This window comes from Typopeltis vanoorti, chromosome 2 (genome assembly GCF_054136105.1).
Source record: "Typopeltis vanoorti isolate ZY-2024b chromosome 2, IOZ_Tvanoo_1.0, whole genome shotgun sequence".
Lineage (NCBI taxonomy): Eukaryota > Metazoa > Arthropoda > Arachnida > Uropygi > Thelyphonidae > Typopeltis > Typopeltis vanoorti.
In genome coordinates, this window is record NC_143550.1 from 159,903,334 (window position 1) to 159,919,035 (window position 15,702).

General features: G+C 37.1%; 1 protein-coding gene across 2 annotated transcripts in view; it reads right to left on the reverse strand.

The window, feature by feature from the left end:
* LOC150109573 (N-acetylneuraminate (7)9-O-acetyltransferase) overlaps positions 1-15,702 on the reverse strand; it is a 181,487-nt gene that overhangs the window by 109,315 nt on the left and 56,470 nt on the right. For both annotated transcript variants that reach the window (XM_090409091.1, XM_090409082.1), the window contains exon 7: positions 1,756-1,847. In XM_090409091.1, the coding sequence (XP_090265217.1) occupies positions 1,756-1,847 (92 nt within the window). The remainder of the gene's footprint in view (positions 1-1,755; positions 1,848-15,702) is intronic.

Genomic DNA, 15,702 nt, shown 5'->3' on the forward strand with positions numbered 1-15,702 from the left:
AGCTAGACCAAATTAATACCAAAGTGTATAGCGAAAAGAACTTATATACTCTGCTATAAATAATATTTAGTAAATAATGTTTACATCGCTGAAATGAAGCCTATTGGCTTTTTATATTTAAGTGACTTTTCACTGTTTGCACTGGTTCCCTGGCAAAAAACAATGGGGGCCTTGTTTAACCAGGCGGTACCCCAGCTGGCATGAAATTTTGTCATGTTGTACCATCATTTTGTATATTGGTTTAAGCCAATAAGAATACAATTTGGTTGGCTAAATCCCAAATTGCCAGCCCATCCTCGTTCATTCAGTGTCCAGGTAGATACCCAACAGGGTGCACCACGAGCAGGTGAGGATTGGACATTAGATCAAAGGCCCTGGTCGGTTCTTCGCATTCCTTTAAAGGCTATGTGGAGGTCTCCTCTCAGTTATACAGCTTTGACCCTTAAGCACCCTCAGAGTGCTTTTTTGAGAATTTGAGAATATCTGGACAATGATTTCATCATTGTTCTCTATACATTCACCAAGCTTCCTACCATTACAGGTATTACTGCACTACCTTGGAAACCGGTTTATTCCTGGTTTCTGCATCTTAAACTACAATTATATACTTCCTCCTGGCATATGGCTTGAAGGAATATATCTCATTGATCTCTAGTATATATTTTAAAACCTTAGTTACTTGTCTCACCTGTTTACATTCTGGAATTTCAAAGCCTAGGGTTTGCAGCCTTGGAGGAATTTGGTACTATTATCTCAAACTAAACACTCTGCATTTTTATTTAAATAATAATAATAATAATACCTTCTTCAGTCAGATCAAGGTGGGAGCTAGATCTGTGGAGATCTTGAGGACTAAAAGTCATATTTCCATATACAAATAAGAAAATGATGTATCACCATATTATTAAAACACATGGTGGGGAGATAGTTGTAACAACTTCCTCTCTCTCTCACTCACACACACACACACACACACACATGGTTAACAAAGTAAAATATACTTAAATTATATTATTGCTTTTATCCTTTATGCAAGTGTTAAGTATGTTAAGCATTCAAAAAATTTGAAGATCGTTCAAAGAGATAGACCAAAATGCCAAAAACAAGGTGCGAGGAAGCACAATGTCATGTAAAGCGCTGGTGTTCACTCTGAATCATTAAAAACTACTAGGTTTGGTGAAACAGGTCTGCCCATGGCTGTCCCTTCAACCTGTTAATACTTTTTTTGTATTAACAGGTTGAAGTTTGCCTGATCTGATAACAATACACAGTAAATTTAATTTCTTTTATGCCATAGTAATAAATTATTAACTGAGATGTCACCTAAATATGAATTTTTTTTTTTTTTTACATGAATTGAAAACTATTACCTTGATCATTTATCTTGTCCAATATGGTTCTGACAATGCTAGTGTAACATTTGAAAAATATTAGCTCTAAGTTAATTTAATAAACTAATTTTACTGTGTCTACTTTATTAACTTTAATAAAGTGTTATTAAGTTATACATTAACTGTAGTTAAATGGAACAGATACAATAGAATTATCATAGAAATCACTGATTTTTAATTAATGTGAAAATAAACAAATAGTATACTCCGCACAATGCAACCCCTAACAAAAGGAAAACAGGCAAGCTGATGAAAAAATGCTTGAGAAAGTTTTGTGAAAGAAAAAGACGATTTAAATGGAATGTATATTGGAAAAATATCTGGAAACTACTCTACTAAAGAAAAGAAAGTTACATTTGCATACCTTGATTTTCTCCATCTAAGAGAGCATATCTCCTTACTTGTAGCCTAATCTTCCATTTCCTGTGAACCATCATGGCAATGGCTAATATCCCACTAAAAAAATATATTTGTAAGCATAAAGATGTGCAAACATGTTAGCTTACATATGAGGGAGGTCTGAAAAGTTCTCGGCATAATGAATAAACGAATTTATAATTTCAAAATTATTTTTATTTTTCAACATAATCGCCCTCAAGACGAATACATTTATTCCAGCAGTGCTCCAGCGTCATTATCCCGTCCGTGTAGTGGTTCTCATTAAGATTTGCAAAACACCCCTCTACAGCTGCAATCACCTCTTGATTCGAAGAAAAATACTGACGAGCGAGGAAGAGTTTTAATTTTGGGAATAGATAGAAGTCAGAGAGAGCCAAATCTGGGGAATAGGGTGGATGTTCCAACAATTCATTGTGAAAATCCTTTAATTTTCTAATTGCCAAAACACCTTTGTGGACAGATGCATTGTCCTGATGAAAGATGATTGTTTTCTTCTGCAAACCGGGTCTTTTCTCACAAATTTTTTCATCTAGTCTGCTTAAAAGATTGGAATAATATTCCCAAGTTATTGTTTTACCCTTTTCAAGATAATTAATACACAAAATGCCTTTAGCATCCCAAAACACTGATGCCATGACCTTTCCTGTTGATGGAACCGACTTTGTCTTCTTTGGAGCTGAACAACAGGCTTCTATCAACTGTTTTGTTTTGACTGCTGTTTGGATTCTGGTATATTATGATGAATCCAAGTTTCATCCATAGTAATAAATAGATGCACAAAATCAGTTTTATTCTTGTTAAAATGCTCCAAGGACTGTTTAGAGATTTTCATGGGAGTGCATTTTTGATCTGCTGTGAGCAAGCACGGCAGCCATCTTGTGCAAAGCTTTTTCATATGCAATTCTTCATGCAAAATATATCCTACATGTTCTTTTGAAATGCCTATAGTCTCAGCAATTTCACACACTTTGACTTGCCAGGCATCCAATACCATATCGTGCACTTGATCAATGATTTCTGGCATTGTTACACTTTTTAGACATCCTTCATGTGGATAATCTTCAAGGCTGGGTATAGCCACGTTTAAACTTGGCAACCCATTTCTTAATTGTCAAAAATGAAGGAGAAGAGTGCCCATAAACTTTTATGAACTTCGAATGAATTTCTTTTGCTGTTAAACCTTCTTTTACAAATAATTTTATAACAGGACAATACTCAATTTTATCCATTTCAAGGGATACAGACAACACTTTTGTTTTAGACAGTTGTACAAAACAAACTACTTGATAGAATGACTTGCAAATTTCACATGGATGCTTATGACAAATGTACCAACTTAAAAAAAGAAGTCTTGCCGACAGTGTTGCCATCTATGGTCGAGGCAGAGAACTTTTAAGACCACCCTCATATACTATATCCTAATTTTCAATGGCTTAATTGCAATTAACATACCTCCATGGATCATATTTATTATGGAGGTCTCACCAAACCAGTAACATATCCATCATACTTAAGCTGATTCATACAACAGTATTAGCATTCCCAACACAATGGCAATACATTTAAACTTACCTCCTAGTTCCATGTAAAAAACTATGCTCCACTCTATGTATACCCCTCAGCCGTTACAACCCTCAGCTGTTCAAGCAAAATGTGAACAGACTCCTTCTCTCTTCTATTCCTCTTGCCCACACACAGCACTAATGTGTGCTATAGGTCCTGTGGTCTTTCATGTGTGTGTGGATGATACACACACACACACACACACAAAAAAAAAAATCCCTTCTGTATTACCCTCTATGGATAAAGAGGATACCATTATAGCTACATGATTAAATTTACGTTATTACTAGCGTCCAAGCAACATTTTCCTCAAAATTAATCTTTTGTCAGATCCTAATACTGTCAAGATCTTACATTTTAGGGTAATATTAACTGCATCAATCCATCCAGATCTTAGCCTTCCTCTAAGTCTTTTCCCACTATATTGGGATCAAGCATGTTCTAACCTTTCCTCTCCCATTCTGTTTAAGTGACCATATCTTGGATTAGTACTGCCTTACACATTCTTGAATGCTAACAATGCCTGGTTTCTTCCTAATATCTCCCTTTGTAATACAATTCTATTATTGATGGCATTAGTTCACTTCTCTAATTTTCTCAGAACTCTCATATCTATGGTTTCATTGATGAAATGCTTTATTTCTAACCCAACTCTTGAATCCATAAGTTAATTAGATTGGTTTGAATACTGAGTTTAGTGTTTTGGCTAATTTCTCTATTTCACACAAATGTATTCAACTCTCCCTCCACTATAGTAGCTTATGTTATAAATTATTTCCATAATCATATAACTTACCTTCACTAAAAAATGTGCCAAAATAACTGAAATATTTTACTTGTTCTACAATTTCTTCATTAAGAATTTTGTTGATATATTCCATGTTCCTACCTATTTTTGTGGTCGGTATTTTTATTGTTGATTTTTATACTAAATTTGTTGCAGCAATTACTTTCTATTAGTTAGAGGTATGAAGACATATGGATTTATTGAGGGAGAGCATAACATCAGTTTCATACAATTAAAACTGAGTTTAATATATCTGATTTTGATAATGGGCTTAATGAAGGAAAGTGAAGACTGCATGAACCTCTCCTCGTCTTACACTAAACAATTTTTTCTTATATCCCTCAGTTGTAATAGTTAACTTACAACCTTAACATAAGCAATATATTGCTCTATATAATATCCCATGTACACCATTATAATCACAACATTTTAACCAGATTTTCTCTTGGTACCCTAACACTTACCTTTTCCAGATCTATAAAAATGAACTAAGTTTCACATGTTATCATGAATTCTTAGCTAATTGTCATTAAAGTAAAAAAACTCTGATCCTGAAGACTCCTAATCATGATTATACAGCTAATAGTCTCCTACAAAAACACCACCACAACACCTTTATTGAAATTTGTAGCCAAACTTCTCAAACCATTAATTATGTCTAATTTTATGATAAAAAATACGGACGACCTTTTCCAAAAAATAAATAGCATAACCCTATCCCAGGAAGACATCCTCACTTCATTAGATGCAGCTTCATTATAAACTAATGTAGACGTTCCCAGAACAATAGACATCGTACACACACTACTCGCAGAAACCACACCCTGCACTCTCGTACAAAATTAACACCTAATGATATTATAAACTTAATTAAACTAATAATCTCAGCAAACTTCTTCAAGTTCAACAACGACATGTGTATTCAAATTTTCAGACTCCCTATGGGCCAAAACATATCAGCGGACAACTAGAGGAATTATTCCTAGCACACAGAATCACTCCTACTCCCCCCACCCCCCATGGCATCACCTTTTATGGCAGCAGATACATGGGCGATATTCTGTGCACTGGAGAACCAACACACATCACCACCTTACAAGCCTTAACAGTTACAGGAACAGACTAAAATTCACCAGAAAAACTGAACAGAACAAATCCATCAATTTCTTAAACTTGATATTAATCAGAAAAAACAACAAAATAGCCACGAAAATATACCACAAACCCACGCATATCGGAAACCATCTCCATTTCTACTCACACCATTCATAATCTGTTAAAAAATCAGTCATCCTATCACAATTCATAAATGCTTACAAGTTTTCAACTAACCATAATTATCTCAACACAGAAATAAAAAAACTAACACAGATTTTTAAAAATCACAACTATCCCACACAACTAATAAAACCCGTCAAAACCAAAGCAAACTTCCCAACACAAAAAGTTATCAAACTGCCATACATCCAGAACACATACAAATCCTACAATACATTTTTAAGCATACTGACTACAAACTGGTATTCACCACAAACCAAAAATTAGCAAATCTTCTAAAACCTACTAAATCTCACACACACACAAAAAAATATTAGAACACCACAATGTAGTCTACAAATTTCTCTGCCAAAAAAGACTGATATCACCTACACAGATTCTACCATCAGGTCTTTATGGGCAAGACTACAAGAACACCTCTGTGACTGTAACATCCCTATTCCAGAACAATTAAACACTAAAAAACACAACATCAAAAAGAAAAATAGAATACAAAGTACAGGGAGAAAACAGAAATAGCAGTTCATGCCCCTGAACAGAAACATACCCTGCAAATTGACAAGGCCATCATAATAGACAGACAAGCAGACAAGACAATGAAACAATGCTTAGAATATCGGAAACGATAGTCATAAAATGTGAAAAGAACTCAATCAACGTCCACCGACCCTACATAATCTCTGAGTGTTGCAAGCTCCAAAACATAAAAATTAGGTCACAACTCCAATCAATAGGCGATAACACAAACACCTCAAAGGCAGAAACACCAAGCCAACACGACATAGCACCTACTCCCACCATGAATTCAGACGACGACCTACACGGTCAAAACGGCTCGCACCCCATTAGCCCTCCCCCAGAACCTTTTCCCATAATCCCTTGCTGTTCCTCTAAACAAACGGTTTCTATTTTCAGCCCCCTTTTTCATCTTTTTCCAACCCTACCAAAAAAGTGCTCCGCCCATCCTTAAAAATAATATATGTATATATATTATATATATAAAAAAGAAAAACGGATTTTTTCAAATTAATTCTCCCACATTGCATAAGCCCCCCCCCCCCACTCCCCTTTCAACACCATAACAGCAGAAAGAAGACAGGAAACAACATCCAAGAAAACGTATGTGCGAATTTTCTTCTATTATGCTACACATATTTGTCTCTAAAATACATCTGCAATGCCCTAAGAATTCTTGGGTAAAAAAGCCAATGACATTAAAAAAGGAGCATTCCTAAACAAAAGCAGGCAAAATAGCTGAAAAAATTAATAGTTTCTAAGGAGTAACATGGGAGTTTCCCAGAAATAATACTTATAATCATGATTTTTGCAGTTTCTGAAAGGTGGTGGGGGGGGGGGAGAACATAAGCAAATAAATAAAAGAGTGCAAATGTATTGCAATTGCTAAATATTTTAAGTTAGGATAAGTAAAATTTTCCATTCTTCCAACTGCAGAAATGAAAAGAAATATTCAATCTTACCAAATAAAAGATCAGTCTGACAAACATCCTAATAGTTTTTTTAAAAATTAACATCAAGTAAGCATGTGCTAATCACGAAAGACCATAAACTATAATTTTTGTTTTTTAAATTAGTTTCTGAAAGAAATCGAATTATATTTGGAGCAGCTATACGATCAAAAGAACTGACTGCTACAATTAACTTAATTATACAATAAGAAATATGCATGTTGATTTATAAACATAATTAGAAATGAAAATTTTCACTAACTGTAGTAATTATCATGTCTTGTTCTTTTCCTATTGCTTGGTTAAAGGGGGTGCTTAAGGGTCAGAGCTGCATAACTGAGAGGAGACCTCCACACAGCCTTTCGGAGAATGGACCAGGGCTTCTGACTCAATGTCCAATCCTCATCTTCTCGTGGTTCACCCTGTTGGGTATCTACCTGGCCAAATTGTATTATTATTATTCAGGCCTCCATGGAGTCAAAAGACTCACCGTGGGAGGTCCTTCCCAAGAACATAAAGTCTGTCAAGACTCATCGAGGGGAGGTTCCCCCTAAGAAACCCAAAGTCTATCATATCACTCCTTAAACTCATTGACCTTTCTCGCCCTCACCACTCTATCAGGCAATGCATTCCACGGCTCAACCACCCTCCATACAAAGAAACTACTCCTCACCCTCTTGCTCACAGTTTCCTTTTGTAACTTCCAGGGATGGCCTCTTGTCATCACTCCTTCCCGCTGTTCAACAAAGTGAAAGAACTCCCCAGTGTCAACCCTGTAACCACCTCTCAACAGTTTAAAAGTCGCAATCATATCACCTCTCCTTCTTCTATCCGCCAAACTCCGCAGTCCACATTCCCTCAGCCGATTCTCATAACTATCCTTGTACAGTCCTGAGACCATCTTTGTCATCTGTCTTTGTATCTTTTCCACAGTTAATTTATCCCCTTCAAATCCTGGGGACCAAATCTGAGAACAATAATCCAAGTGTGGTCTGATCAGAGACTTATACAATGGAATGATAACCCTCTTATCTCTGCAGGTCAGTGTCCTCCTCATAATTGCAGCAATCCTCTGTGTTACCTTCACCACCTTTGCACTATGTCCCCTAAACTTCAAGTTTCTATCAATCATCAACCCCAGATCTCTTGTCTCCCCAACTTCCTCCAGTACAACTCCTCCCATAGAGTATGCAGCATCCCATCGATGTTTCCCAAACCTCAAGACCTTACATTTTGCTGCATTAAACTGATACCCCCATTCATTTGCCCATCTATCTAGCTTATTCAAATCCTCTTGCAGGGCTACCACATCTGCACTATTACTAATAATCCTTCTCAGCTTCGCATCATCTGCAAACAACTGAATATCCCCTTGCAATCCACTGGCAATGTCATTGATATAAAGGTTAAACAATATAGGTCCTAGTGAGCCCTATGGGACCCCACTTGTAACCTTCTGTCTCCTTGAAACTGCTCCACCATACACAACTCTCTGATACCTATCAGAGAGCCAATCCTGAATCCAGTTGACCAATCTGACATCCAGACCCATGTGTTGCAACTTAAATATCAGCTTATCATGTGGCACCCTGTCAAATGCCTTTGCTAAGTCTAAGAAAATTGCGGGTATATGCCTTTCCCTCATCTAATGCTCTTGTAACTTTATTATAAAAGGCTAGCATACTGATAAAACAAGAGCGCCCTTTCACAAATCCATGTTGACTCTCACAGATAACATTACCCTCATCTGCCCAGTGCTGTATACGGTCCCTCACTACTTTCTCCAAGATCTTAACAACTACTGATGACACACAGACTGGTCTATAATTAGACACTTCCAGTCTGTGGAAGTGTCTATAATTCTTCCTTCCATTCCCTGGGCACCTTTGCAGAAGCCAGACTTTCATTGAAAAGCCAGGTTAAAGGCACTGTCAGTTCCTTAGCACATTCTCTCAAAACTCGTGGTGAAATACCATCCAGTCCCAAAGCTTTATTGACATCCAGAGTTCTCAGTATCTGAAACACACTCTCCTCCTGTACCTCTAAACCTTGAACCTGCCCTATCCCTCTAGCATTAAAACTGACTCCTCCAGGATGAAATACTCCAATAAAGTGGTCATTGAACAATTCCACTATGTCCTCTGCATCAGTCACTCTATTCCCATTTTTATCCCACAATATCATTCTTCCACAGTCATTTCTCCTCCTACTGGCCACATAGCTAAAAAATTCCCTAGGATTTTTTTTGGATCTTAGGGCCAATCTCCTCTCATATTCAAGTTTCGCTTTCCTTACCACACTAGTCACTCTTCTGGCCTGTGTCTTATATTCTTCACGCATCCTCTCTTCACCTGTCTCCTTATAGCTCTTCCATAGCCTCTTTTTCACATGCAATTCCTGTTTAATATTGTTTGTCATCCACTTTACTCCAAATTGTGTCCTCTTCTTCACTCGTGGTATACAACTTACCATTGCTGCTAACAAATATTCTTTCACAATTTCCCATGCACTAACAATATCCCGGCCTTCCAATTCCTCCCTCCATGAAACTTTCCGAAGTTGACGTCTAAGACTATTATAATCACCTGCATTATAATTCCACATAAGTTCCTGTCTCTTTGATACTCCTGCATGTCTATTCATTTTCCAAGTCAAAACCATATGCTCACTCTCTCCAACTGGTGGGAGAGATGTCATCTCAGTTATTATCAACTCTTCTGATGCTATAACCAAATCTAAAACTCTGGAACCTCTTGTTCCCTCTGTTACATGTTGCCTAAGACATTTGTCCCTAAAGAATTCTAGAAATTCCATTCCACTATTGCTACATGCATCTTCCTCTCTCCAATTTATACTACTGTAGTTAAAATCTGCCATAACAATCATTCTTCTTGCACTTGCCAAACTTAGCTGTCTAAACATCTCCTGGTCCCCATCCTCCGTGCTCCTGGGTCAGTAGCAACACCCCACTAAATATCCTGTCTTGTCTACCTCTACCTCACACTATATGCTCTCAAAATCATTTGTCTCACTTCTTTCCAAAGCCTCCACTCTTAGAGGACATAGGTCATCACTTATCATAAGCAGTACCCCACCACCACCACGCTTTCCCCTCCTATCCTGACGAAAAATGCTATACCCAGTGACTTCTATTCCTGTTATTATATCCCCTTCTGTCAACCACGTCTCAGTGATCCCAATAATTTTTGGCCAGGCTGATGCTATCTGCGCCACTAATTCCTCTCCCTTATTCCAGATACTCCTGGCATTAGTATAAAGCATATAAATGCCATTGTTTGTATACCCAGCATTATCCCTTCTAGACTCCACTGGGCTCAGTGTTACCTGACTTCGTCTCCCCTCTCCCAAGTATCCATTCCCACAAGAGGCCACACCTGCTATCATTCTCCCTGGGACACACTGACTCGTTCAGAACAGCAATCTCTCCAGATGCCTATGTCCTTCCTCATTCAAATGTAAATGGTCTCTCGCATACAATTCCTCTCTTTCCTCAAACGCACTCCAAGCATCCACATATACCAGTCCTCTCTTGTCGCGCATTCTTGCTATTATGCCATTCAATATCACCGCTCTTCTGCTCAGCTCATCATTATCATACCTAGGCAACACACACACACACACACACACACACACACTATTTTTCCTCTCTCTGTCTTCTTCCGTACAGTCTCAAGCAAAAACCTCATATCTCTCGCTGCCCGACTTACATTACCACTCAAGTCATTCGTTCCTACCATCACAATCATCTCATCCACCATTTCACCTCTCTTAATTGTCATAGCCACCCTTTCTATTGTTCCTCCTGGCAAACACTCCTCACGCATCCTATCTTGAACACCATGGATCATTGAGTCACCATACATTATACCTCTTATCATTCCCTCTCTCCTATTATTTCCATTCTCTCATCTTCTTTCATTCCCATAGGTCTCTCTCATTCCCTCTCCTCTACTGCTATTCTCTCTTCTAGCATTCCCATACCTCTCTCTCTCCTATTGTTTCCATTCTCTCATCTTCTAGCATTCCGATACCTCTCTCTCATTCCATCTCTCCTACCGTCCATTCTCTCCTCTTCTAGCAATTCCATATCTCTCTCTCATTCCGTCTCTCCTACTGTTTCCATCCTCTCGTCTGCTAGCATTCCCATACCTCTCTCTCATTCCCTCTCTTCTACTGTTTCCATTCTCTCCTCTTCTAGCACCCCAATACCTCTCACTCGTACTCCCTAAATTCTCTCTCTCTCTCCTACTCTGATTCTCCTTGCATTTATCTCTTCCATTCCCCTAATCTTATCTTTCATACTTCTGCTCTCATTCACAAGACATTCCACCTCCTTTTTCAACTCATCTAGCTCCCTCTGCAGGTCAGTCACTCTTAATCTAAATTCACTCTCCCAAACAAAACCATCTCCTAAACTTTCACAGTCACTCACACCATCCACACTATCAACTATTATTTTCTCATTCATATATATCTTTTTTTCATTATCTCCTATCACACTACTTGTCTTCCTACATTCATTCCCCCGTTCCTGGAGCAACAAAGTCGGATATCGATATTTCTAATGCACTTATTTCCTCCAACTGCCTGCATTTTGCGCATATATGCTCTCCGCTCTCTTTCACAAGCCACATATCTAATTCCCGAGACGCGTACATGCCGCAAGTACTGCATGCCACAAAGTCCCTTCTGATATTGCTAATAATTGAGTTCTTAAATGGTGGAGGACTTGGCGATAGCCACTTGCGACTGCTGCTGAATCCGTCATCATTCCTTACTACCGAGTAGCGTAATCGTTAATTATTCAATTAATAAATTATGTTAAATAAATAGAAAAAAAAAGTACAAACAATTACCAGCAAAACAAAACATTTAAGTACACTAAATAAAATGAAATATAACTAAATAAGTAATGAAAACTTAGCTTCGTTTTGTCTTCCACTGTTTTGCATTCGATTCCGAAGGTAACCAAAATATATTATATCGCGACAGCAACTAACTTCCAAAAAACAACCACTAAAGTACACTCGTATTCAGAGAAACAATTTAGTACTCAAAAATGGAAAAACGGGGAAAAAAACGACTATTCACCAATTCAAAAAATACCCTCCAATGGTATTAATCACCGCATCTCACTGTCGATTAACTCCCATCCCCTACTTATACTTGTATTCTTATTGGTTAAACCAAAATAAAAAAATGATGGTACAACATGACAAAATTTCATGCCGGCTGGGGCATCGCGTGGTTAAACAAGTCCCCTGTTGTTTTCGCCACGGAACCAGGGCAAACAGCGAAAAGTCAGCTACTGGAACAAATCTGAAAACACACACCCAACTCAACATCACCAGAGTTAAAGATCGGTACTATCAACATAAGAAGCCTGAATGGCAAAGAAATGGAGCTAGCTGAGGAATTAAATAAGTACCAGATCGACATAATAGGGATGACTGAAACAAAAAAGACAAAAACTGGCGAGATCTTTCTGAGCAATAAATACAAAATGTTATATTCAGGAAATGACAATCAATAGTATCCATAGTATTCAACACAAAATACGAGGCTAATCTTCTTGAATGGCAGGTAATCTCAAGTAGAGTGATGTGGGCAAATATCAGAAAGGGGAACTGGACAATAAGACTTATTTGTGTATATGGTCCCACAGAAGGTCCCACAAAAAATTTCTCCACTTCTACTAAGGTTGAAGTGGAGGAATTTTTTGATACTTTAGAAAAAGCAAACTGACAAAATGAAAAAGGAAAAGTAGGTCGTTATTGGGGATCTAAATAGCAGAGTAGAATATGATTGTAGGACACAAAAATAATTTGGGAAAATTTAGAGAAAAGAGAAAAGCTAATAATAATGGCAAATACCTGTTGGATTTCTGCTCAGGACATGGACTAGTTATCTCTAACACCATGTTCCAACATAAAAATGTGCACAAATTCACATGGAGAGAAGAGGCAAGGAATAAGAAAAGTCTCATTGACTATGTTATTGTTGATAATGATGTTTTCTCCCTGGTGCAGGACACCAGAGTGTACAGAGGATTTGAAATTGGAAGCGATCACTATTTAGTCTTGAGCAGGATAAAATTGAATTTCATATTGAAAAGAATAACATGCAAGAAAGTTTTAGAGCGAATAAAAGTTAAGCAGCTCTCAGATGTGAACTGTAGACTAAAATACACAAAGATTATTGAAGGAAAAATGAAAGAGTTTGAGAACAGGAACCAAACCTTGGAGATTCAGTGGCAAACCTTGAAGAAAGCACTGCTTGATTCAGCTAGAGAGGCATGTGGTGAAGTTGTCTGCAAGGACAGAAAAATTAGAACTCCATGGTGAACACAGGAAGTTAAAGAGGCAGTGAAGGAAAAGAATCATATCAAAAGTTTCTGGCAAATAAGTCAGCTTGTGCTCTTAGAGAATACAGAGACAAATGTATGAAAGCTAAACACTGTGTAAAACTAGCTAAACAAAAGACATGGGAGGACTTTGGCAAGAACATAGAAAATAAATATCAGGAAGGTGGCAAAATATTCTGGAGGTTGTTGAAGAAGCTTAAGAATGGAGGAAAGAGTGCTATAAAAGGAATTAGAGATGATAAAGGTGACATGAAAACGGGAGAAAAAGATATTCTTGAAGTATGGAGTAATTACTTTGAAAAACTGCTAAATGAAACAAGCAGTGATGTCAGCACAGTGGTAAAAGACATTGACCAGGCATGCAGTCAGGAATACATATCCATACTTGAAGTAGAAAAAGCCATCAAAGGCTTCAAATGTGGAAAGGCAGCAGGAGTAGATGATATTCGACCAGAAATGCTGAAGTATGGTGGTATAAGAGTCTTATAGTGGCTGCACTGAATAGTTCAGAAAGCCTGGACAGAAGGACAAATTCCTGATGATTGGAGTAGAGCTCTAATAGTACCCATATATAAAAAGGGAAATAAAACTGAATGTGAGAATTATAGAGGTATTTCCCTACTGAGTGTTCCTGGCAAGATCTATGCAAGTATACTTGAGAAACGGTTGAGAAGAATTGTGGAAGAAAAGCTTGGTGAAGAACAAGCTGGATTCAGGCCAAATAGAGGCTATCAGGATCAGAGCTTCACTTTACGACAAATAGTCAAAAAAGTTGGAATATAACAAAGATCTGTATTTTAAGTTTTGTCGATTTGTAAAAGGCATACGACAAGGTGCCAAGAGAGAAGCTATTCAATACACTACAGTTATATGGTGTCGAGGGCATTATCAAGCAATACTTAGTCTTTATTTGAGTTGTAAGTCAGCAGTTTGAATTGAAGGAAGTACAGGAAGATGGTTTAATGTTAAATCTGGTGTGAGACAAAGATGTACATTATCGCCTCTGTTATTCATTATCTATATGTATCACATTATGAAGTAAAGTGGTATTAAACATGATATCAAAATTGGAGATGTTAATGTCAGCTCTTTGCTTTGTGCGGACGATGTTATACTTCTAAATAAATCCGCTACAAGTCTGCAAGATTTTCTGACTAAATTGAATAACTGTTGTAATAGATATGGTATGAAGGTCAGCATTAAAAAGACAAAGACAATGAAAATTGGCAGAATCATTGAAAATGTCAACTGTGTTGTGAATGGAGAACCTGTGGAACAAATAAAACATTTCAGCTACTTAGGCACGATTTTTAGTGAAAATAGTAAATTAAATATAGAAATAGACAACAGAATCAACAAAGCTGGCATGGTGGAAGTCAACAGAATAAATTCATATGGAATAAGAGAGAAATTATTGGGAACACTAAATTAGCTGTATACATGACAGTGTTCAAACCAGTTTTAACTTATGTATCTGAGTCAGAAGTAAAACACTTGAACAAAGACTAGAGACCGCAGATATGAGAGTTCTGAGAAAGATTATAGGCGTGAACAGATGGCATCAATGGCAATATCATATTAAAAACGAGGATATTAGGAAAGAACTTGACATTGCCAGCATCCAGGAATGTATTAGCAGAGCTAATCTCAGGTGGTATGGTCACTTAAACAGAATGGGCGAAGAAAGATTAGCAAAACAAGTGTTATCTGCCAGGTTGGCAGCAAAACAACCCAGAGGAAGACCAAGATATAGGTGGATTGATACAGTAAAAAGTGCCTTAGATGACAGAAATATAAGATCTGATAATGTTGGAGTCTTGACAAGTAATAGACTGATTTGGAGGAAAATTGTAGATAGGAAGTTAGTAATGATGTAATTTTTTTTCATGTAGTACTATCATATCCTGTACACCCCTTGAGGGTAAATGGCAGGAATTTGATGATGATAGATGATGAGGAGCTATTGTCAAAGAGAAACATTGGTAAGAATTACTAATTCCTTCTTAATATGTTAACAATTTCTATTTCTAATTAATTATAACTAATGAAAGGAAAGATATTTGTTCCTAATAGGAGAGTTGTACTTTAATTCAGAGCTGGCAATGCAAAAGTGACTTGAAGAAAACTCTATGTATGTCACTATTTGAAGCTATTAGAGTCCTGAGAAAGATTAGAGGCATGAACAGATAGCATCAATGGCAATATTATACTAAGAACGAGGATATTAGGAAAGAACTTGACATTGTTAGCGATTTGGAAGAAAATTGTTGATAGGAAGTTAGTAAGAAGTTCTTCATGTAGTACTATCATAATATCCTGTACACACTTTGAGGATACATGTCAGGAATTTGATGATGATGAAATATGCTAAAAGTTGAGAAAGAATTATTGCATTTTTTAAATTTTTCCATAATACATAATTTCTTTATATTG